We start from the raw sequence: 23,383 nt of genomic DNA on the forward strand, positions 1-23,383 counted from the left end.
TATACCTCAGAAAGATTCAGATATATATTTTTAAATTATTTTGATCTTTTGCTTCTAATTTTCCTGTTATCGCATATTGCAATAAAAAACATTTATGATCTAAATGGGTATATATATATATATATATATATATATATATATATATTGCTATGTTAAAAAAAGAATTTCTCGAAGTAAAGAATTGTTTTTCTTACCCATGTCAGACATTTCTGGCACAGTTACGATATATGGTCCATCTGTAAATTTCGGTGCATTGTCATTGATGTCTTGAACTTTTATAATGAATTCAGATTCAGGTTCAAGTGGCTTGTTTGTCCATCTATCAATAGCCTGGGCATGCAGGACATAGTGGGTCTTCTGTTCTCGATCTAGACTTTTGGTTGAATGAATGTCTCCTGTGGTGTCATCAATGATAAATATTGTCCCAGCCCCTTCTCCCGTAAGGATGTATTTGACTGATCCATCACCTTTGTCAGAATTGGAGTGCAGCTGCAAAAGATAGGATATAATGTAATATGTACTAATACCATATAATTCTATATTATAATATTTATACATAGATTTTATTATTTTGTTGTGAAAATGTTTCACTTCTATGGAACCTTGATTTTAGTAAAAATTACTTTTCTTTATGATTTTGTAAGAAACTCAATTATTGGTTAAGAAAATCACATTTTCATTTACAAGTTATTTGATCAAATAATCTTTTTACTAAGTATTTTTATGTGGTCAGCATATTATCAAAATAATAATTTTATTAAAACTATCCTTATAACATAAAGTTTCAGAAACAGAACTTAACTTACAGAACCAATCTCTATATTGTGTTTTAGTCAATATTACTCTGACATTCTATCCTTCAAGACTCAATTTACTGCATTATTTTGATGTTACTACATCCCAAAACTATTTCAACATGAAAAAAACAGGAAAAAAATTAGAATAAGGGAACTGAAACTTCCTTTAGTAGCTACGATTTTTTTCCATTATCACCAGCAGCAGAAGTTTTGTTTTCCAACCATGGTCATAGGGTGAAAAACTGGATTTTTTTCTTATTTCAAAAAAATTTTGAAAGTACTATTTTGGTGGCTTATTAACAGGGGACATGGTGATGTTTGAATGAACTATCATGTGCTTGTCATCCCAGATCTAATAAAAAAAAAAGTCGTATTACCCCCTAAAGAAGTAGATATAACCTTAGAGTTAAATATCTAGACTTAAATGGATGAAGACTAAATTAAGAATAGTCTGGTGTTTAACTTGCTTTAGGGGTTAGTTCAGAAGTTTAGAACTTCTTTGAGATTAATCTATTAACTGTTAAATTGAGTTAGTTCTGTTAAAATCTTATGTGATCAGGCTGAAAACAGGAAAAAAGAAACCCAAAACCAAATATACAAATATACAATAAAAATGCAACTAGGCTACAAATTCAGTTCAAAGGGGGGGGAAAAAGGAAACTCAATTATTTGAGAGCTCAGAGTTTAAACTAACAAATTGATAGATTTTTAGAATTACATCAAAATTTTCAATTAAGGTGTGTTTTCATTAGAAATGTTTTATATCTTTTATATCTACTTAGAAAGACAGAGAGCTGCAATACAGAGGATCATCCTTGCAGTTAGAAAAACTCCTAGAAGGAAGTCTTTTTGGATTACCTTTTCTCATTTTCTTTTCGAGAGGCTCCCCTTTCTTCTTTTAAGTTTCCTTTTATTTGACATTTTCTCTCTTTAGAAAGTAAGCTATTTGAGGGCTGGAAAATTTCTCTTTGTTTTTCTAGCATTTGCATAATCAATGTTTTGGATTAAACACTAAATAAATGCCTTATACATCTATATTTTGGAAAACATGAATTAAAGTCCTACACTAAGCACATTCTATGACAAGTCATTGATTCAGTAAAACTATAAATAATAAGCAATTTATAATCTACTTGTGTGGAGGAAGTTTCCATATGAAGGAATTCTATACACTGATAGGTTGTAATGATAGATTGGGGGGGAAAAGATTCCAAGAAAATGCCTTCAGTATTAAAATTCATGCCTATGTCTATATGTGTCAAGGGATCAAATTTAAATTATTTTGTGATGTGATTGATACTAAGAAAATACAAATTGCTTCAAATGAATTGATGTAAGTCAAAGAAGAATAAGAATTGATTAATTGAATTTAAAAATTATGAAACTTCTTGTTTTACTCACTTGTGAGATTCACGATTCACTTTAACACATCATATTTTGTTTTAACCAGTTTAGTTCATGACATCCATTTATATTTATATTAGTAGGAAAATTATACCTAGAAAATTTAGTTTACTTGAATGATATATGTGTCCATTCACTAGATTGACTTTTTTTAAAAAAAAATAGTGAATATTTCGAATCAATTTCTCACTGAGAAAGGAGAGCTTTTAAATTTCATTGTAAAATTAATGTTTTCAGAGATATTTGAAAAGAGAAAAAAAAGAAAAGAGGAAATGAATAATTTTATGGAGTAGATATCTGTCCTTAGATTTTTTTCCTTCAATTTTCCCAGCAGAATGATAAAACCAAGATGCAATATTCATGAAATTCTGACAGGAATAACTTAGCTTCAGGATAAACAAATTGCAAGTCCTGCTAAATGCTAGTTGAAAATTACTGATGTAGCTGTTACCTGAGTGATAGAAAATGGTTTCTAAGTTATTGAAAGCAAAGAAAAAATGAGTCAGATTGTGTTAACAAAACTTGAAAATCTATTTTCAAATGTCTTGCTCACATTTTCACTGCAGTGTAACTGTTTAAATGACATAAACAAGGAAAATTAAGTAAAGAGAACTTTTTAAAAAATAATATTTCCAATGGATTTTTTGGTGGAGCTGCCTTTCTTTTGATGACTGATAGCATCAAAGCAAAAGAAAGTAATTTTTCAAAAACTAGCCATAAGTCCGTGATCTCTTTTCCAATTTTCCACCTACCAATGTTTATTTAGAGCTACAGCACTTCATTTATGGAAGAAATATTTGCAAAATCTTTTGTTAGTGACAAGAAGATTATTTAGACAATCAATCAGAAGTGGGTCAGTTAGGTAGTATAAGCAGCCCATATTAACATTTATTCCTGTTTTGTGTAAGAGGAAGGAGAGAATCAACAATAATAATGTTAGTAGAATATTTTAATGGTTTCAGAAAATAACAAATGAAAAGTTGAAAAGAAATAGTTCTATTTTTAAGACATATTTCTTCAAATATTCTTTCCTTACTCCATATATTCAAAAAATTTTTCCAAAGTTTTAAGATATTGGAGAGAAAGGGAGACAAAAAATGGTATTTAAATTGCATAGTGGTCTTATTTATTTTTATTTGAAGAAATTGTTAAAGAAAGGAGAATAGAGGGGGCAGCTAGGTGGTGCAGTGGATAGAGCACAGGCCTTGGAGTCAGGAGTATCTGAGTTCAAATATGACCTCAGACACTTAATAATTACCTATCTGTGAGGCCTTAGGCAAGCCCCATTAACCCCATTGCCTCGAAAAAACTAAAAAACAAACAAACAAATGAAACAAAAGAAAAGAAAAAAGGAAAGGAGAACAGAAATTAATTCAAGGTATTTTTAAGGTAAATTATGGAACTACTTTTAAAATATTTACTTGAACTTTTGATCAATCTGTGATCTCCTTAATGTGGACATCCCTCTCAAAACAGAGATTGAAATTCTTCCATTCTCCAAAAACAGAGATTGAAATTCTTCCATTCTACTTGATTTATGTCCATTGTCTTCCAAAGAAGACAAAGCTCTGCCTCTAGAAGGCCTCCAGCTCTGCTAACATACTGAAGTCAACAATCCATTAGGTTTTCCTTGCTGTGACTATAAGACAAAACTACCTCACTTTTCAAAATCCTCTCTCTTCCACTTATTTCCCCATTCCAAATTCTTTGATAATGAGAATACTCTTTAGATAGCTAGATAGACAGAGAGAAATGGAGATAGAGATACATAGATATGTCTTAAGTGCCTTCATTACTGTATTAAGTTACTGGAGGAAGATATCACTTTTAGAGCATCAATAAGTAAATAAATTAGTTTATAGATAGGCTTAAAAATTTCTAAGTAACTCTTTTCCCCTTTTTCTACCATATTTACACAGTAATTATGAAAGTGGAAGAGCAAGACAGAGAACTGAGGTCATTCTCTTTTTTTATCTCTTTTTTGGGTTGCCTAGGCAAAATATTTTTTTAGTTAATCTGCTTTTACTGATCTTCTTAGTGCTTAGTATAACTAAAAGATAGAGACCTAGTCAGATCTCACAATATATTCAATGGCTTTCTACTTTGGCAGGATTTTCAAGAACTTTCTCTGTTGAACTTGCCCTACAGAACACTTCATTGTGCAACCTACGAAGCAGGTTGCTAGGGTGTTTAAAAAGAAAATAACAGATTCTAAATCGACGATCCTTATCCTTTCAAAGCCTACATTTTAGTACAATAGTAAATAATACATAAGAAAGGATCAATCAATTATAATGTTACACACACACACACACACACATATATTATGATGTCTGATCCATGCAACAGCTCTGGAAGGTAGGAGCTTTTATTATTTCATTTTACAGATAAGAAAGAAGTTAAGTGACTTGCCCAGAGTCACATAACTATACTGTTATGAGATTGAACTTGATTTTATGACATCTTCTTGAGTCTGGATCTATTCCTCTATCTAACTACCTCTCACTGACTCTCTTTCTACCTTCTTTGATATACTCAGGGCTATTTTGTCTTTGATTGTAGTGACCACAGGTTGACTATATTTTGATACTATCTTATATTATTGATTTTTGTTTTTATTGAATCCTTTTTCAGGATATATAGCATTTTCTACATGAAATTGTATTCTCTTTAAGCAGACAATGATATCACTTTGTAGAATGTGCTATCATGTCTTGTAGATTGAGGAACATAGTAAAAAGGAGCAGAATAATATGAAGACAACATTGATTCAATAATTGACCATCACAAGTGAAGTAATGAAATTAGGATATTATATTGTTAGACATGTATGCCTCTGAATGAATTTCTGTCTCCTCACACTTCATTAACCTTTTGGATAATGGCTAATCACATATTGTACATAAGCTATATATATCATTTTACCTCATATATCTGTCCTTTCCCTTGCACTAAAAATTTAACAGAAAGGTTTTTTTTTAAGTTATATATGATGTGAAGGGGCATTATAAAATATTCTGGGAAGAATTATTGGCAGGAAATAGAAATTTGAAAAACAATTCTTTAATATCTTTGAATCTTATGGTTGGAAACTGCATCAAGTTTTAGTTCTGTCTAGAGAATTGAACAGAACCAAGCAGGACAGCTAATCTAATTCTATCATTTTATTTTTCTGTAAAATGAGGAAACTGAGGCCCAGAGAGGTTAAGTAATTTTCACATTTAATAATGAAAGCAGTGAATTAAATTTCACATTTAATAATGAAACCTCTTTCCTTTGACTTCAAATCTATTGCTCTTTCCAGTACTACATTTCAAGTAATCTAACCCCTACTTGAAGAGGAATTCCCTCTTTAATAGTCAACAAATGGCTCATTAAACTAATTAATTGAAGAACTCCTAAGATGAGGGAATTCACTACTAATGTAGTGACCTATTCTACTTTCAGACAGTTCTTCCTTTTAAAAAAAAGTATTTCTTTTTACCTTAAAATGTGCAAAACTGTATAGACTTCTACTTACTATTTATTATTACTAATTCTGCTCTCTCACCCTGACCGTACCAACTTATAGTAAAACAAAACAAGCCCAGATTTTATCCTTTCAAATATTTTAAAGCTTTTTATATTTTTTTCCTGAAAGGAATAAATAATTTTGTTTTAAAGCATCACAGAACAAACTTTTGGAATGTTTTATCCTATAGTGATGCCAAGTTGATTAATCTGTACAAAAAGAGAAACAAAGAGAAGGGGAAAAATAGAAATGAACAGTAAAAAAGGGGAGGGAGGGGAAAAAGAAAACATAATCATCTACATATAGTAAATAAACTTTTCTTTAACATCATTTGATAATTTCTTTCTTCCCAGAGTTCAGTGATGATCTATTATTGCCCTAAGAAAGTCAGTTTACTTTACAGGTTCACAGAAGAAAATCATGACATTACCCCAAACCACATGAGAAAACAAATCTGATCTGCAGTTTTCTCTTTGGTGAAGTCCTTTTCTAGGCTAGAGTTCTATTTTTAAAGAGACTTAAGGTCAGGAAATGGTGTTAGTAATATATTTTTGTTTTAAATATGATTTTGCTCAAGAACCTTTAGTAGGTTCGAAATAACAACAATAAAAAACAAACAAGCAATGATAAACCCCCAAATAACTAAAAGTTACTTTGACTCTCTGGATACTGCCTCATAGTTTCCTTATCTCAATCTACAAATCTGGAAAGCCATTTCTTTGATAGGAACAAGTTTATAAATCTTTTAGCATAGCATAGTTAGAAATAAAGATCTAACCATTATGGTGCCCCTGCTGTCCATGTTCCCCTATTAGCTATATTTTAAAAACTAGTTGCATAAGGAATCTTTTCTAAGTCTATGAAAGATGGAATGAAGGGACAGTCCAATGCATTCCCATATATTAAGACACTAAGCCCTTCATTCCAGAAATAATTTTTATTTATCTTTAAAGATGAAGAAGCAAAAATGGGTCAGATCTCCAGTTTCTCACTCTCTATATAAGAATTTTTACATTGACTATCAATTCTAATAGCTCTGCTGCTAATGTTGCAGAAGACTTTAAAAAAGCAGTATTAATATATTCTTTTGCTCAACCACAAAAGTAAAATTAATAAATAATAAATCTACAAATAAATGTAGATTTGGTACAGAAAAAAGGCTAAAATAATTCTCTTTAAAAAATCAATTGGATGCAAATCTTTACAAGATTCTTGTACTTACTTTTCTATTTCTAAATAACATAAACAACATTAAGACATTCTGTTATATGTGCATTTGTGAGTCAAAGAAAATGAATAAATTGTTCCAGGAAAAACAAAAACAAAAACAGAGAAAATTCTATTATGTTGCAGATTCAGTTATGAATGTCAGCCTTATCCTTCTCAAAAAGGGGAAAGGGAAATTTTATCATAGGGGCATACAACAATACTATAAGTCTAAAACATGTATATTTCTTTCTTTTTTCATTTATTAGTTCAATTATTTATAATATCATTCATAATTTATTCATTCATTCATTTGTTTTATAGGCAGTGGGTCATATAAGAAGTATTGGATCTGGAATTTGAAGAACTGGTGCAAACGAAATCTTACCTTTCCTATTTGCTAGCTTAAATGACTTGGCATTCATCCATATCCAGAGGAAAAAACTATGGTGCTATGGTGTCTGAATGACAACCAAAACATACTATTTTCACTTTAAAAATATGTTTTATATTTTTTCTTTCTCATTTTTTTCCCTTTTATTCTGATTCTTCTTTCAAAACATGTCAAATATGGAAATATATTAAACATTATTGAACAAAAATAATATATCAGATTACTTACTGTCATGAGGAGGGGGGAGGGAAGGGAGGTAGAAAATGTGGAATTCAAAATCTTATAAAAACGAATATTGAAAACTATCTTTACATGTAATTGGAAAAATGAAATAATTTTTAAGAAAAACATGATGGAATTTCATGGAATTCCTTTGAATGTCTCTTACCTCTTCTATAAAATAGGATCAGTAATAACAGAGCATAGAGCAGCTAGGTGTTACAGTGAATAAAGCATCTGGCCTGAAATTAGGAAGACCTAAATTCAAATGTACTAGTTGTTTGACCTGGGCAAGTCATTTAACCTTTACTTGTTTCCTTATCTATGAAATGACCTGTAGAAGGAAATGTCAAACCAAAGTCCTTTTTTTGCCAAGAAAACTCTTGGACAAAACTCTTGGCCAAACAGGGTGTTGAATAGTCAGGTACAACTGAAAAGACTCAAAACCAACAACAACAGCCAGTAGAACAATATAGTATTTACTTGCCAGGTTTATTGTGGGGGGGGAGATTATAAACAGCAATCACACAATCTAAGTGGAAAGGAGACCATCTAAATAATGGATTTGGTCTAACATCTAACAAAAAAGTCCCCTTTACAGCATCTCACTCAAGGAATGGCTGCTCAACTTCTGTTCAGATACTGTATCTTTATGCAGATAATTCCAGTATCTACTTAGAAGTACTAATCTCCTGAACTCCATTTCTAGATTATTAACTTGTAGAGATCACCTAATATCCTGAATGCATTCAAACTCAATATTTAAGGCAGAATTTATATTTCCCTAAGTCTCTCTTGTCCTTTAAATTCTATTATTTCTGTTGATGTCATACACTGTGTTCTCATTTATCCACCTTTGTAACCTTTGAGCCATCTTTTACTCTTTCCTTCCCCTCATCCTTCAGATCCAATTGATTTCCCAAGATTACATGAATACTTATTAAAAAAAAGCAATACATAAAAGTAAAAGTCCTTGAGGAAATAATTGAAAATAGAATAAATAGGTAAAAAGAGAAATGTTAAATTTAGCTATGACATATACTGCCTCAAACCTAGAATAAACCAAAGTCAATGATTTCATTAGGAAAAAAATGCTAGAAAAAATATAATTTGAAAAATTTGAGACTAAACACTATAGTAGAACTGGAAAATAATTAATTTATATGGATTTAGTATATAGCTATTAAAGATAGTTATTTATATAAATATGGTTTTGTTCTTTTTTTTTCCATTTCAACACTTAGAAAATGATTATGTAAAGAGAAAAAATTGTTTAGGGAAATAATCTCAAGAGCAAGTTATATATTTATTTTAATCATTTTATTGATAATTTGGTAATAATGTGATATAACAATAACTTTTATCAAAAAGATTTGTTAATATTAGCAAGGAATAAAAAATTGCATAATATGACATGAAAGACTATAAAAAATGCCTTGAATTTGTTATCTTAATTTAGCATGAATGACATTACCTAATTAATCAAAACTTACTCTTCTCCACAAAGACAAATGTACATTTCCCCTTTATTTCATTTCTAATATTTATAAATGGAGCTATTTACATAAATTTATACCTAAACTCTTAAAATATCCCAATAACAATAACAGAATAGTACTTATAAAATGACTGCTTTATTGATTTAGTAGGCTTCAATTTTGACATATTTAATAACAGTTAGCCTTCAGGATGATTTATGATGAGTTTTCTATCTTTAATGTGTCTATTAAATAAATAACATGTAGAAGAAGTGAAAAGTGAAGTGTCTTTCTTATGATATGGAACATTTTGCCTAATTAAAATGCAACATATTTAATGTAAAAACCACTGTCCTAGGGAAAAAGTTGAAAGAATAATAATTGGAAAATCCTTAGACTCCCTGACAGCTTGGTGACTATATTTTAAAAGATCATAAATGAAAACTTCCCATATCTATTAGAAATTGAGAACAGAGTACAAGCCGAAAGAACATATGATCAACTTTGAAAAGAAATCACAAAGGGGAGAGTCTCAACATGTCTTAGTCAAAAACAAGAAATTCCCTAATAAAGGAAAAAAAATTACACATATTCAGAAAGGAGAAGAGTGGGGACAAATATTCATAATCACAAATGTCTCAGTAGCTTTAACCAAAAAACAAGAAGAGATCTTGAAAACACAATAATCCAATTAAATAGATATAGTCATATAATCAAGAATAACATGGTATAGAATTGAACACAATCTTACAAGTGGAAAAATGGACCTTTAATTTCTGAGGAAAATCTCAGAACTAAAGAGGTAATTCAAAACACTACCAGAAAAATCTAGAAAAACTTAGAAAAGTAAATGTATTTGAGGAATTTGTTTTTGATATAATGTTCACATTCTAATAGAGAGAAAACAAACATTAAGAGATTATTGCTATCTTTATAGAGGACAGATTCAATTGAATGAGCTAGAAGTTAGAATGCAGAGCCTAGAATAGGAATTTTATGAAGATAAAACAAAGAATGGTGATAATGAAGAGTAATCCACTAGAAAAGAATTGGTAGGACATGGTGTATGTAGAGAGGTTTGCTTTGGTAAGCTGAATGTTCGCCTTTTTCTCTGAGACTGGAGAGTGGAGAAGGAGTAGAGAAGTAGGGGGATATTAGACAAGTAGGGGGATATTAGACAGAGAAATATGTTTTATAGTTACTAATCTGTACCCTGATCAGTAATCTTCACTCCCCTATCCCCCCATCCCATTGTTCAAGCTTTGAGATGAGGTCAATGAACTTTTAGTAAAGAACTTTGCTCCTCCTAGGCAAAAGACAAGCTCCAATTTCAATAGAAACAAAACAAAACAAACAAAAAAAGGGTGCTTTACTTAGCCTGAAAAAATTAAGTCTTTGATTTACCCATTGTATTTTAATTCACATTTTCAAAAATAGCTTTTGCTTTTACCAATTTTCCTTAGTTTTTGAAATTCAATAACATTTACTGCTTCATTTCAAAAATTAGTGTTCTTTTTTCTTTCATATAGTAATGCAGGACTTTTATTTCATGATCCCTATTTTTCATAGCTTATGAACAATTATTTTACTTTTAATGTTCATAACCAAACTAATAATTTTAGAAGTTCCTTATAATAATTTTATATCCCCTGGATAAAAAAATTGATATAAAATATAGGAAAATATAGCTTAGTTCATTATGGGTCTATTCCCCCCCCTTTTTAATGTCTATTTTCAACAGAAAAGTTAGAAATAACTTTCTACGAGCTGCTGAAGTTCATCAAATCATTAATTATTTTCCTTTAAACCTATTTTTCTTCCATTTCCTATTCTCTCAGTTTTCTAGATTACAATTTTTCTAACCTCACCTTAACTTTAAAATAATTTATATTTAATATTTTAACTTTTTCAGTGGATAATTATTTGCTTAGGGAAAATGCTATGGGAAAGATAACTATCTTATAGTACTATCATTCTTTGTAAAGAATATTATTATAAATAATCCCCTATAATATTACCTTAGTAGTCACCTCAGTGAATGATATAAAAATTCAATTGAATTGAACCATTTTCCCCTTAAAATGAATATTTTAAAATTACAGTCTCCTAAACACTTTTCTATGCCTAAAAAATCAGGCTGGGACTTTAGGCAAATTAATATTATAAAGTGATACACACCCACCAAATCATTCATATATAATAGAATAACCATTATTCAAATAGTATGTTATATGGTTATGCATCATATATAATGAAAACTTTGAGCTGCCTTTCAATTAAGAAAATGACAATACTTTTTTTTTACTACAAATGGCTGAATTCAGTTAGACTAAAACACTTATTTTCTTCATTTTCCATTTGAAACAAAGAAAAACTGCTAACTCAAGTTTTGTTTTTGTTTGTTTTAATTTTTCTTTTGTACACTTGATAGCAAAATAGATTCATCTGACTTGAACCAAATAAATTTTCCACCACTATATTATTCAGCATTTAATTTCTATATATCATAACAAAAAGACAAAGCAATGTCCCTATGGAAATCATGGGATTTAGTAATGCATTACTAGAAAGAAACTTCTTAGAAATTCCATTGAGCTCATTATAAAATGAACAAAAGAATGTCCTTTAAATAGCATGTAGCTTCTCTAAAAATAGATACTACATGCCAGAGTTGAATAAACTTCGATTCAATGGTTTGATTAGCTGTCTTTCAATTTTATTCTAAATCGGTTATGATTCTCCTGATTCTTAATTAAGATAATTTGGTCTATAGCCTGGAGGGTGTTGATTAGAGACTCAGTAGTTTCACAATTTGAAATTTTCTTCCCAAAATACTATAGTCTCTAACATACCAATTAAATTTTCTAAATAGATTCAATCCCCACTGAATGCTGGGTGAATGGAGAAGACAAAGGGAGAAAGCAGAGTAAATCAAAGAAGAGTTATCTTTTGTCCAATATAAGAAGAAAATATCACAGTTTGATAAATTTCTGACTTTATTATATTTGCTTTGTTTTTCATTTCTAGATTTTAGTTTTTAAATAAATGAATATCATTACTGCTAGAGAACATTACTCTCTCTCTTCATTATTTTTGCCTTTTCTTTTACCTTGACTAAAACAAATATGTCATATCTAGAAATCTGTTTTGTTTGACTACTATTATGATCAAAGAGCTTTGTAAACAATGCTTTATAAAAGGATAGTATAATGGAGAGAAGACTAGTTTGAGTTAGAGACTGAATTCAATCCTGTCTCCCTGAATCATTCAATCAACAACACCTGACTGGATACTAAGGATAAAATGACAAAAGAAAAAATCCATACCCTAAAGGAGCTTGCATAAATGAAGTAAAATGTTCATGGATATATAAATATAGAGCATTAGAAAACACACACACAAACTCAGTGATGGAGGTTTGGATGATTGACCAGGAGGAGACTCTGGAAAAGTCTCTTGAAGAAGCTGGCACTTAAAGGGAGACAGTAGTTCCAAGATGTGATATGAGGATGAGGACATTCCAGGAATGGGAGATAATTTTGCACAGGTGGGAGATGGTATATTTTATTCAGAAAAAGTAAGCAGGTAAGCATCCGGGACTGTAGAGTGCATGAAGAGAAATATGGTGTAGTTAGATAGGAAAGACGATGTTGGATTTTGAATGAAAAATAAAGAAGTTTGAATGTTAACCTCTAAGAAATAAAGAAATTGCTGGACCTTCTTGAGCAGAAAAGTGATAGGTCACTTTTTTAAAAATATTGATTTGGTGGAGGAAGGAGCAAGATGGTGGACAGAAAACAGAAAGTTGATGAGCTCACTCCAGTTTCCCTCAAAAACATTAAATCCATCTTCTAAAAGAACTCTAGAAAAACAAAATTTGCAAAAAAGACAATGAAACCATTTTCTAGCCCAAGAAAACTTAGAAGGATTTCAGGAAAGATTTGTCTCATTTGGGCAAAAGGGAAGTTGCAGCCCAAAACCCAGCATCCAGGCAAGTCAGGGAGAATCTCTTAGTCATAGCACAGATCAGCAACTAAGGCCTCATAGTCTTGGCTCAGTCAGTGGTGACGTCTAAACCCCTAGAGGAACAAACAAATTGCCAGTCCCAGAATGCAGAGCACAAGACTAGGCCAGGTCATCCTGGGGCAGTGAAAAGCTTGCCAGGCCCAGAAACTGGCACAGAAAACCAGTAAAAAGGACCATGGTCCTCAGTGCAAGAAACTTAGAACTTTACCTAAATAGCAAAAAAGAAAAAAAAAAAAGAGCCCTGACTATAGAAAGGGAAGATCAAAATACAAACTCAAAAGAAAACAATATCAAAATACCTCCATGTGAAACTTCAGGTCCCAAAAGTTCTCTTGGAAGGACTGAAAAAGTATTTTAAAAATCCATTAAGAAAGGAAGAAGAAAATGGGAAAAGAAATGAGAGTTCTACAGGAGAATTATGATTTAAAAAACTGCATTCAGTGTCCAAATTTTTTTTCTCTGCTTGTGAATAACATTTTCCATCATAAGTATTTTAGAATTCTACTTGATTACTGAACTGCTGAGATAAGCTTCATCTGTCATAGCTGATCATCTCACAATGTTGCTGTTAATGTGTTATATGTTTTCCTTGTTCTATTCACTTCACTCAGTATCAGTTCATGTAAATCTTTACAGGTTTTTCTGTAGTCTGATGACTCACAATTTCCTACAGAACAATAGTATTCCATCACATTCATATGCTATAATTTTTTTTCATTCATCCACCTTTATTGACATCCCCTTTATTTCAAATTCTTTGCCACTACTAAAAAGAAATACTTCAAATGATAAATGGTCAAAGAATATGAACAGAAAGTTTTCAGTTGAAGAAATTAAAGGTATCTATAGTCATTTGAAAAAGATAGATAGATAGATAGATACATAGATACATAGATACATAGATACATAGATAGATAGATAGATATGGAGAGATAGTTCCTCAACCATTCTCACATTTAATTACTAATTTTACTCATTTCATAAGTTCTCTTCCACACCCCATCAGCCATACACAAAGATGGTCATATCCTTTATCTTGCCATCACCCACAAATGCATAACTTTTGTTTGTGAACTTTAATATAATTTATCTATGGATTTATTATCATTCTTTGCAGTCTTTCTTTGCCTTGCAACCCCAAATTCACTTCTTTATCATAGTTTAGATGATTATGAACCTACAGTTCCTCTAACCTTCAGTTCTTTTTCAAACCTTTGTCCGTGCACTAACTGGGTTTCCTCCATTACCCATCTTGAATACTTAGTGAATCAGTTTATCTCTACATTACCTTTCTTTCTTATTAAATATCTATTATATATACCAGGGATTCTGCTAAATGATGAAGGATAAATAGGAAGATAAAGACAATTCCTCTTCTTAAAGAAATCACAGTCTGGGGTGGGGGAGACAAAATGCATACAATTGTACAAAAAAAAGCTTCAAGATAATTTGAAAAAAATAAACAGATGAAAGTCAACTAGAATAAAGAGGTATTAGGAAAGTATTCCTCTAGAAGCTGAGATTTTAGCTAGTACTTGAAAAAAAGACAGGCAAGCCAGGAGAAAGAAATGAAGAGGGAGAACATTCAAGATATAGGAGAGAGTCAATGAAAATGCCATGTGGCAGGGGATAGTGTATGTTATTGGAGGAAGAATAAGGAACAAAAGGTACTGAATTTTAGATTATCTATTGTGAAGAAGGTGGAGAGTATGAGATTGTCAAGTCTTAGAAGACCAGAAAGGTTTTCTTTGGGAAGTTGGGTGGGGGGGTTAAGTTTTGCATTTTTAATTTTTTCCATGTAGGTGTTACAAAGTCACCAGAGTTTATTTAGTTACAGAATGACATGGTCAGACTTATACTTAAAGAAAATTATTTTGGTGGAGCCAAGATGGTAGCAAGAAGGGATCAAGTCTTAGGCACTCTCTGATAAAACTTAAAACTAAGGATTCTAACTAAACTTTTGAGAGACAGAACCCATAGAGGGACCCAATGAGATAGTTCTCCTACTCAAGGTAACCTGGAAAAGAGCAGAAAGGCTCTGCTCCCCGGGGTTGCAGGGGCGGCCTCCCGGAGGTGTGGCCTGCTAAAGAGAAAGAACTTCAGCCTCCTGGAGGCAGCCCCAGGGCGCTGGAATCCGTGGATCACAGCAGCGGGGGAGTCTCCTGAGCTGCACCCCAAGGAGCACTGGGAACAAAGTGAGGGAACAGCAGGGGACCTCTGCCAGAGCAAGCACATGGAGCCAAGCCCTCAGGGCACACAGCCAGCAGCTTGGTCTTCCAGCAGCTCAGACCCTGAAACAGAAGCAGGTGGAGCTGGTAAGCAGGAGCCCCCAGGGCATGAGCACATTGAGCTGAAGGAGGGGAGTGAAGGGGCTCTTGAGCACATTGAGCTGAAGGAGGGGAGTGAAGAGAGAGAGACTGCAGAGCTCTGTCCTCTGCCCCTGGAACAGGACTCTGGGGCTCTGACCACATTGATATCCTGATCACAGTCTAGGCCCCCCCATAGAATAACAGGGCCCCCCCCACCTCGGCCCCATGGCAGAGGGGGGCACTTATGGTCATTCACAGACCAGGAGGGAGGACAGAGCCTCACACACTGAGACCCTTGTGGGAGTGTCCCAAAAGCTCAGGAAGCACCCCAAACCAGGCCCAGGCTGGGAAAATGAGCAAGCAGAGAAATAAAAGGAAGACCATTGAGAAATATTTTGCATATGAGCCCAAGAAGGATCAAAATAATCTGTCTGAAGATGAGGAAGCACAAGCTCCTGGATCTAAAGACTTCAAAACAAACAGAAATTGGGCTCAGGCTATGACAGAGCTCAAAAAAGACTTTGAAAATCAAATGAAGGAGTTGGAAGAAAAACTGGGAAAAGAAAGGAGAGAGATACAGGAAAAACATGAAAATGAAGTCAGCAGCCTAGTCAAGGAAATCTAAAAAATGTTGAAGAAAATAGCATGCTAAAAACCAGCTTAGGTCAAATGGATAAAACAGTTCAAAAAGTTATTGAGGAGAAGAATGCTTTAAAAAGCAAAATTGTCCAGATGGAAAAAGAGATAAGAAACCTCTCTGAGGAGAACAAATCCTTCAGACAAAGAATAGAATTCAGGGAGATTGATGAATTTACCAGAAACCAGGACTCAATACTTTAAAACCAAAAAAATGAAAAATTAGAAGAAAATGTGAAATATCTCATTGAAAAAAACAACTGATATGGAAAACAGACTTAGGAAAGATAATTAAAAAATTATTGGAATACCTGAAAGTCATGATCCAGGAAAAGAGCCTTGACATTATTTTCAAAGAATTACTACAGGAAAATTGCCCTGATAGTCTAGAAGCAGAGGGCAAAATTGAAATGGAGAGAATCCACCGATCCCCCCAAGAAAGAGCTCCCAAAAAAACCAACCCCTAGAAATATTATAGCCAAGTTCCAGAATTCCCAAGTCAAGGAGAAAATATTACAAGCAGCCAGAAGGACACAGTACAAATATCGGTGGAGCTGCAGTCAGGATCACACAGGACTTAGCAGCAACTACATTGGAAGCTCTTAGGGCTTGGAATACAATATCCCGGAAGGCAAAAGGGCTTAGAATGCAGCCAAGAATGAACTGCCCAGCAAGGCTGAATGTCCTCTTCCAAGGAAAAAGATGGACTTTCAATGAACCAGGGGAATTTCAAATGTTCCTTTTGGAATGGCCAGAGCTGAACAGAAGGTTTGATCTTCAGATACAGGACTCAGGTGACGCATGGAGATTGGAGGAGAGGGGGGAAATATGAGGGACTTAATGAAGATGAACTGCATATGTTCCTGCATAGAAAAATGACACTGACAATACTCATATGAACCTTCTCAGTTAATAGAGCAGGTAGAGGGAGCTTTTATAGTTGAAGCACAGGAGAAAGCTGAATTCGAAGATAAAATATGGTGTAAAAATGGAGTCAATAGAAAAAAAGGAAAATGTAATGGGAGAAAGAAAAAGGAGAGGGGGGAATAGGCCAAGATATTTCATATAATAAGATTTTTTTATTACGATGAGCTATTGCAATGATATGGAAGGGGGGAGGCAAGGGGGAATGAGGTAACCTTTGCTCTCATCAGAGGTGACTAGGAGAGGAAACAGCAAATATACTCAATGGGGTATAGACCTCTGGAGTAAGAAGGGGGGGGAGGGGGAGGAAGGGGTGGGGATGTGAATAAAGGAGGAGAGGATGGACCATGGGTGGAGGGTGGTCAGATATAACACACTTTCTTTTTTACTTTTTGAAAGGGGCTGGGATTGGAAGGCCTGCCCAGGACCACAGGGCCAGGTGAATGCTGGGCCTAAGGGGTGGTATGGGGGCTCAGGGCCTCTTGGCGCCAGGACCAGGGATCTGTCTGCTGCGCCACTCAGGGACTCTACAGCAGAGTCAGAGTGAAAGGAGAGAAAAAATAGAGTACATGGTAGTGGAGAAATAAGAAAGGAGGGAGCTGCGATCAGTAATGGCAACGTTGTAAAAATATGGAAGTAACTTTTGTGATGGACTTATCATAAAGAATGTGATCCACCTGTGACAGAGTTGTTGGTGTTGGAACAAAGACTCAAGCACATTTATTACTATCATTATTATTGGGGGGGGGTGCAGGGCAAATGGGGCTGGGTGGCCTGCCTGGAGCAGCATAGCAGGGTGATCTTTGGGTGTCTGAGGCAGGATTTGGACCCGGGTGCTCCTGGTTCAAGGGCCAATGCTCTGTCTGCCACCTGGCCATACCTACAATTATTACTATTATTTTTTTTATTTTAATTTTTTTTCTCTCCCCTTCACTTTATCGCCCAAGCAAGTCTATATTCATGGGGTGGAGGGGTATTTTGTTTACTCTTAAGCAAGAATATTTTATTAATGTAAAAAAAACCATTTGTACAAAATGAGAATTAAAAAAATAAACAAAAATAAAAATATGTATAAAAGAAAGAAAATTATTTTGATAGATAAGCAGAGAAGAGAGATATCAGACAGACTAACCAGTAGGCTATTGAACTAGTCCATGCTAAGGGCCTCTATCACGGCAATGGTATTATCAGAAGAAAAGAAATATAGGTGAGAGATTCTACAAAGTAAAATTAGCAGGTCTTGGTACAATATATATGAGTGATTAAAGTGAGAAATCAAGAATAATGCTTACTTTTGGGTCCTGGATAACTGGGAGAATGGCAATATTATTAGCAGTAATAGTTAGCATTGGGCATCTAGGTGATGCAATGGACTCCTTGGAGTTAGGAGAACAAGAGTTCAAATCTGACTTCAAATACTCGACACAAAAATAGCTGTGTGACTTTGGGCAAGTCACCTAACACTGATTTCCTTGCATCCAGGGACATCTCCAGTTATTCTGATTCATATCTGGCCACTGGATTCAGATGACTCTGGAAGAGAAAGTGAGGCTGGTGACTTAGCACAGTATGCCTTCACTCAAATCCAATTAATGTGCTTGTTAGCACATCACCTCCCTGATGGTCATGGTCTTCTTTAAGAATGAAGGACAAACATTATTAGTTGTTAGCATTAATCATTTTAAGACTTCTAAAGTACTTTTCCTGCTATGTCCTGTTATCTATTCTTACATCAGAATTGAGAGTTGTAAATTATTATTCCATTTAACAAATGAGGAAACTACAGTAAACCCAAGATAAGTGATTTGCCCTGGTTCAAACATCTAGTAAGTGTCTGGAACTGGATTAGAATTCAAGTCTTCCTCCTTCCATATCTAGAGATGGAAGTAATAAAAAGAGAATATGACCCAATGTTTTTTTTTTGGGGGGGTAAAGTTTGTTTCCTTTCCAATGTTTCCTTTCTATCCTTAAGGGAAATGTGAATTCTAAGTGATGAACAGTGAACTTAAGTGCTCCTAATGATAGCAGGTAGCAAGATAGTACAGGTTAAAAGTTATGACAAGGGGGAGTCTAGGTGGCACAGTGGCTAAAGCACTGCCCTGGAGTCAAGAGTACCTGAATTCAAATATGACTTCAGACACTTTAATTACCTAGCTGTTTGGCCTTGGGCAAGCCACTTAACCCATTGTCATGCAAAAAACACCTAAAAGTTATGACAATTGAAAGTAGTGAAGAAAGAATTAACCTCTACTGTTTTGGGGTATTCTGGAGCTCTAAGGGTCAATTGTAGGCAGCCTTACATGGGAGAAAGGCAGAGCTTACATGGTAAATGTATGTACTATATACTCATTTGGTAACAGATAAATAGGCATTCTATAAAATGAAGTCTTTGAAAGATTTAAGAAGTAATACTATTCTTTCTATTTCATTGTCCTTTTGTGTGTACTTCTTTTGTCTAACAGAGAAAATACTTAGAGAAATTGTCTGCGAAGTGCAAGCAATAGAACTCAAACAAGCCTCAGATGCATATAAGAAAAGCACATCACTTAAGATTTATGTTACAACCTAAAACCTTCAAAGATTCTCAAGTTCATCAAATCAATCTTTCCTTTTTTATGAAATTCAAGTGCAGCAATTCTTGGGAAATGAATACCAAGATTTTTAGACTAAAGGCCCCAAGGTAATCATTATGCTATGTGATGCCTGAATTTCTGGTTCAAATGAATGAAAGGAAAAAAAATATTCTCACACAAATTAGCATGTGGAGGAGGGGAAAGGCAACACTATCAAATCAAACTAAAATTGTCCCCATCTGGTGTTCAAGTTTTCCTAGATAGAAGAAATAATTGAGTCGTAATAAACTAACTGCTCACAATAGAAATAGTATTTAGAATGAAGTGTAAGAACAAGAGAAAGCAAACATCTGTTTTTATAAGATGTAGTCATTTAAAGTCCACTTTTTTTTTCTTCCTATGCTTTGTAAAAGATTGGAAAATGACAAAAGCATGTTACCATGTAATAAAAAAGAGTTTATGACTATGAGGCAACAAAAATAACAAAAACAATAACTAATGTTTATATCACACTTAGGGGTTTATAGAACACTTTACATTTGGGGGCACAGTGAATGGCATAGACCTGAGTCAGGAATAAATGAATTCAAGTTGGACAAAGAGACTTAGTAATTATGTGGACAAGGCGTTTAACTTTGTTTGCTCTAATCCCCTGTAGGAGAAAATGACAAATTACGCCAGTATCTTTGTCAATAAAATTCCCTGGACAGTATTGGCATACTATGGTTCACAGAGTCACAAAGAGTCAAACACATAAGAACAATTAAACAATAAACAAATTACATACACCATCTCTTTTGATCATCACAGTAAACAAGGAACTATACTTATTTCTCTTTCCATAAATGAATAAACTGAGATTTTAGGAGATTAACTGATGCCTTATGGCCATAGTGAATGTTAAAGTGGGATGTAAGGATGAGTTTTTGTGAGTCCAAGTCCAGTATTCTATCCACAGTTGAAACATGTAGATTTTCTAATGTTAGATATGTAACTTTATAATAACTGATTCATGATTTCAAGTGATGTGGTACTTCATTTTGGTCCCTTGAGAAGAAAAAAAATGAAGTTTTCTACCTCCATTTTCAAATTATTTCTCAAATCTGAATTAATAATAATTCCTAGCATTAGGTATTACTTTAAGTGTTTTACTTGAATAAATTGATTTTATCTTCACAAAAATCTTAGGATATAGAACCCTAGTATTATCCACATTTTATAAATGAAGAAAGAGAGCCCAAGGTTGAACAGATGACCAAGTTTGGATTTGAACTTGGCTCTTCTTCACTCCAGATCCACTTCTCTATCTACTGTACTCTCTAAGTACATACATTTTTCATTCATTATTTACAAAGCATTTAAAAATTTAGCAATTTTTTCGGTGGTTGTTCCATGAAATATATTCCTCTATCCAGAGATTTGCATTTTAAGAGCAAAAAAGAATGGCTCCTGGAGAGATAAATCAAATACACCAGAAATGGTTAAGTAATTATACAAAGTATTATATGATTAAGTCTCAATATGAATGGCAGAGATAATAAGTCACACAGGAATTCAGAGCAGTGTTTTCTCTTAGAAACAAAAAGATTTTAGTCCTGAAAAGCATCAGGGAGCTAAAATAACCCAATCTGCTCATTTTGGAAGCAGAGAAAATTGAGGTTGAGGTTAAAGTGAATGCATAGTTGATGGGCAAGCTTAACCCTGCCTGAAGTTGGGTAAAATTTGAATCAGCTAGAAGAATGTCAATGAATTGATTCTATTGAGTGATAATTTATTAAGAGATCTTGATAAAAATGTTAGTCAGATCCAGTCAGAGTTTGACAGAGGTCAAACCATTAACATTACTTAATTAATCATCTCTTTCCAACTCTGGCATAGCTTGCCCTGGATTTTGAGAATAAGAGACATAGGAATACCAGCTTCCCTAAAATCACCAACTCCAGTTTCCATCCTGGTTTTTGATGCCATTATAGAGAGGAATAATCCTTATTAAGATGATCCCTATTTCATACTTCTGACAGTAGTTAGAACCCTTATCTCCTTACCAGTCAAAATACAAAGAAAAGAAAGCTTCCATCACTAAAGTCATTTGATATTATCAAATGGTTCAATATTGCAAACAAGTGCGGTTTGATCAATGGAAATAACATTAAAGATGCATTATTATTCTCTTTGATGCTATACACTAAGGTTCAGTGGACTTTTCTGTCTAAAAACTGAAACTATATGTTTTGTCTCTCCTTTATTAGAATGTGAGATCCTCAATAATTGGAATGATCTTTATGGTCTACGTGTATCCCCATTGCTTAGCAAGGTGTTTCGTGTATAGTAAGTACTTAATATGATTTTTTTTCATTTGATAGAAATTGAATTCATTTGAGAAATTTGATGAAAAATTATTTGGTTCTAGATACTATTTCAAAGTAATAGTGGGACAGTTAATTGAAAATGTCCCATAGGTGATTGCAAATGCATTGTAGGAACTGGAAATATAGGTCAGGAAAAGAGATATAGATTTAAATTATACACCAAGAGATTTGGTTCTTATGAACTAAAAGCTGACCTGTCATTTTTTTGGCTGTGTTTTCTGGAAAAAAATATGGCAAGCTATCTATTTAAACACTTCAGCCATGTGCAAAAGTGAATCAGTGCCACTTGGTTGTTCACCTTTTTATCCTAAGGGGCATCAGGTGTTCTAGAAATAAAGTTCTATACTGAAAATAGGAACTTTAGAATCTGTGTAGACAGAAGATGTCATATTCTTTTCTATTTTAATATACATTCATTTTATTTCAGAATGTGAATCTATGTCATATGTGAGAAATGCAAAACAAAGAAAGGCACATAAAGAATATAGGCAGAAAGGTAATAGTGGGACAGAAATATTGGAACATTTCCTTCTATTAATAAATTTATATGCATTTTCCCCTTTTCGTACTTAATCTCCTCAGTTGACATTGATTATATCTTCTTCGAAAGTATTTTTATGGAGTTGCTTGAAGAAGAAATGCATCTAAGAAAATTTAAAACTATTTAAGGCTTTTGGGCACTTAAAGCACATTTCTAAGTCATAGTTAGCACTTCATCATTAAATAGAACAGTTTCTTATTTCATGAAATAAGTTGGTATCAGTAAGTTAAATATTTGCTGCAATTTTATCATATTATTTTTGGTGGGTGACTTCATTTGGCTCAGAATAGCTAAGGGATACTGAAACCAAATCAACAAATATTTGGAGTACCTGTTGTGCATTAGGCCCTGAAGATTTTAGACTAATATGTAGAGAAGTATATGGCTCTCAAAGTTATAACACAGTTGATAGTGAAATAGAATATAAATATTTATCATAGAATGAGTCACTGACAAAATGTTGGGTTTCTATAAATGTTACCTGAATGGAATAGAATATTAATATTTAAAATTTTATATTGAAATTGTAAAACTTCCAAAAATCTTTCATTTGATCCATATGCTGCCAGGTGGTTCATTAAACATAATGGTGAATCTGGAGACAGAAAGAGCAGAGTTCAAATCCAGACTCAAATACTTATTAGATTTGTAACTCTGGGAAAACCATTTAATGTCATTGTAGTTCAGTTTTTATGTCTGTAAAATGGAGATAATAGTCTTATCCACCTCAGAAGGCAGTTATGATGTCAAAATCAGTAAATATGTAAAGGACTTCATAAAAACTGAAAGAATTATATAAATCCTAGAAATAATGATGATGAAGATGATGCTTTATTATATTATTTGAAAAATTTAATTTAATTAAGAATATACTGTTTTAAATTGAACTCGAGATTGTTTGAACACAGAATGCTGTGTTGACTTCAATAATTTTGCAGAAATACTGGAGATAGATAAAAGGATTTTCAGGTCTCCCCAGGTGCTGGATACACCTAA

At 33.2% G+C, this 23,383-nt stretch overlaps 1 protein-coding gene across 1 annotated transcript in view; it reads right to left on the bottom strand.

Moving 5' to 3' along the window:
* The window catches only part of LOC141496946 (cadherin-18), a 400,980-nt gene that overhangs the window by 334,939 nt on the left and 42,658 nt on the right, over positions 1-23,383 (bottom strand). Inside the window, exon 2 of the mRNA XM_074199523.1 lies at positions 195-489. Within this exon, the coding sequence (XP_074055624.1) occupies positions 195-489 (295 nt within the window). The remainder of the gene's footprint in view (positions 1-194; positions 490-23,383) is intronic.

This window comes from Macrotis lagotis, chromosome X (assembly GCF_037893015.1).
Source record: "Macrotis lagotis isolate mMagLag1 chromosome X, bilby.v1.9.chrom.fasta, whole genome shotgun sequence".
NCBI classification, from domain to species: domain Eukaryota; kingdom Metazoa; phylum Chordata; class Mammalia; order Peramelemorphia; family Peramelidae; genus Macrotis; species Macrotis lagotis.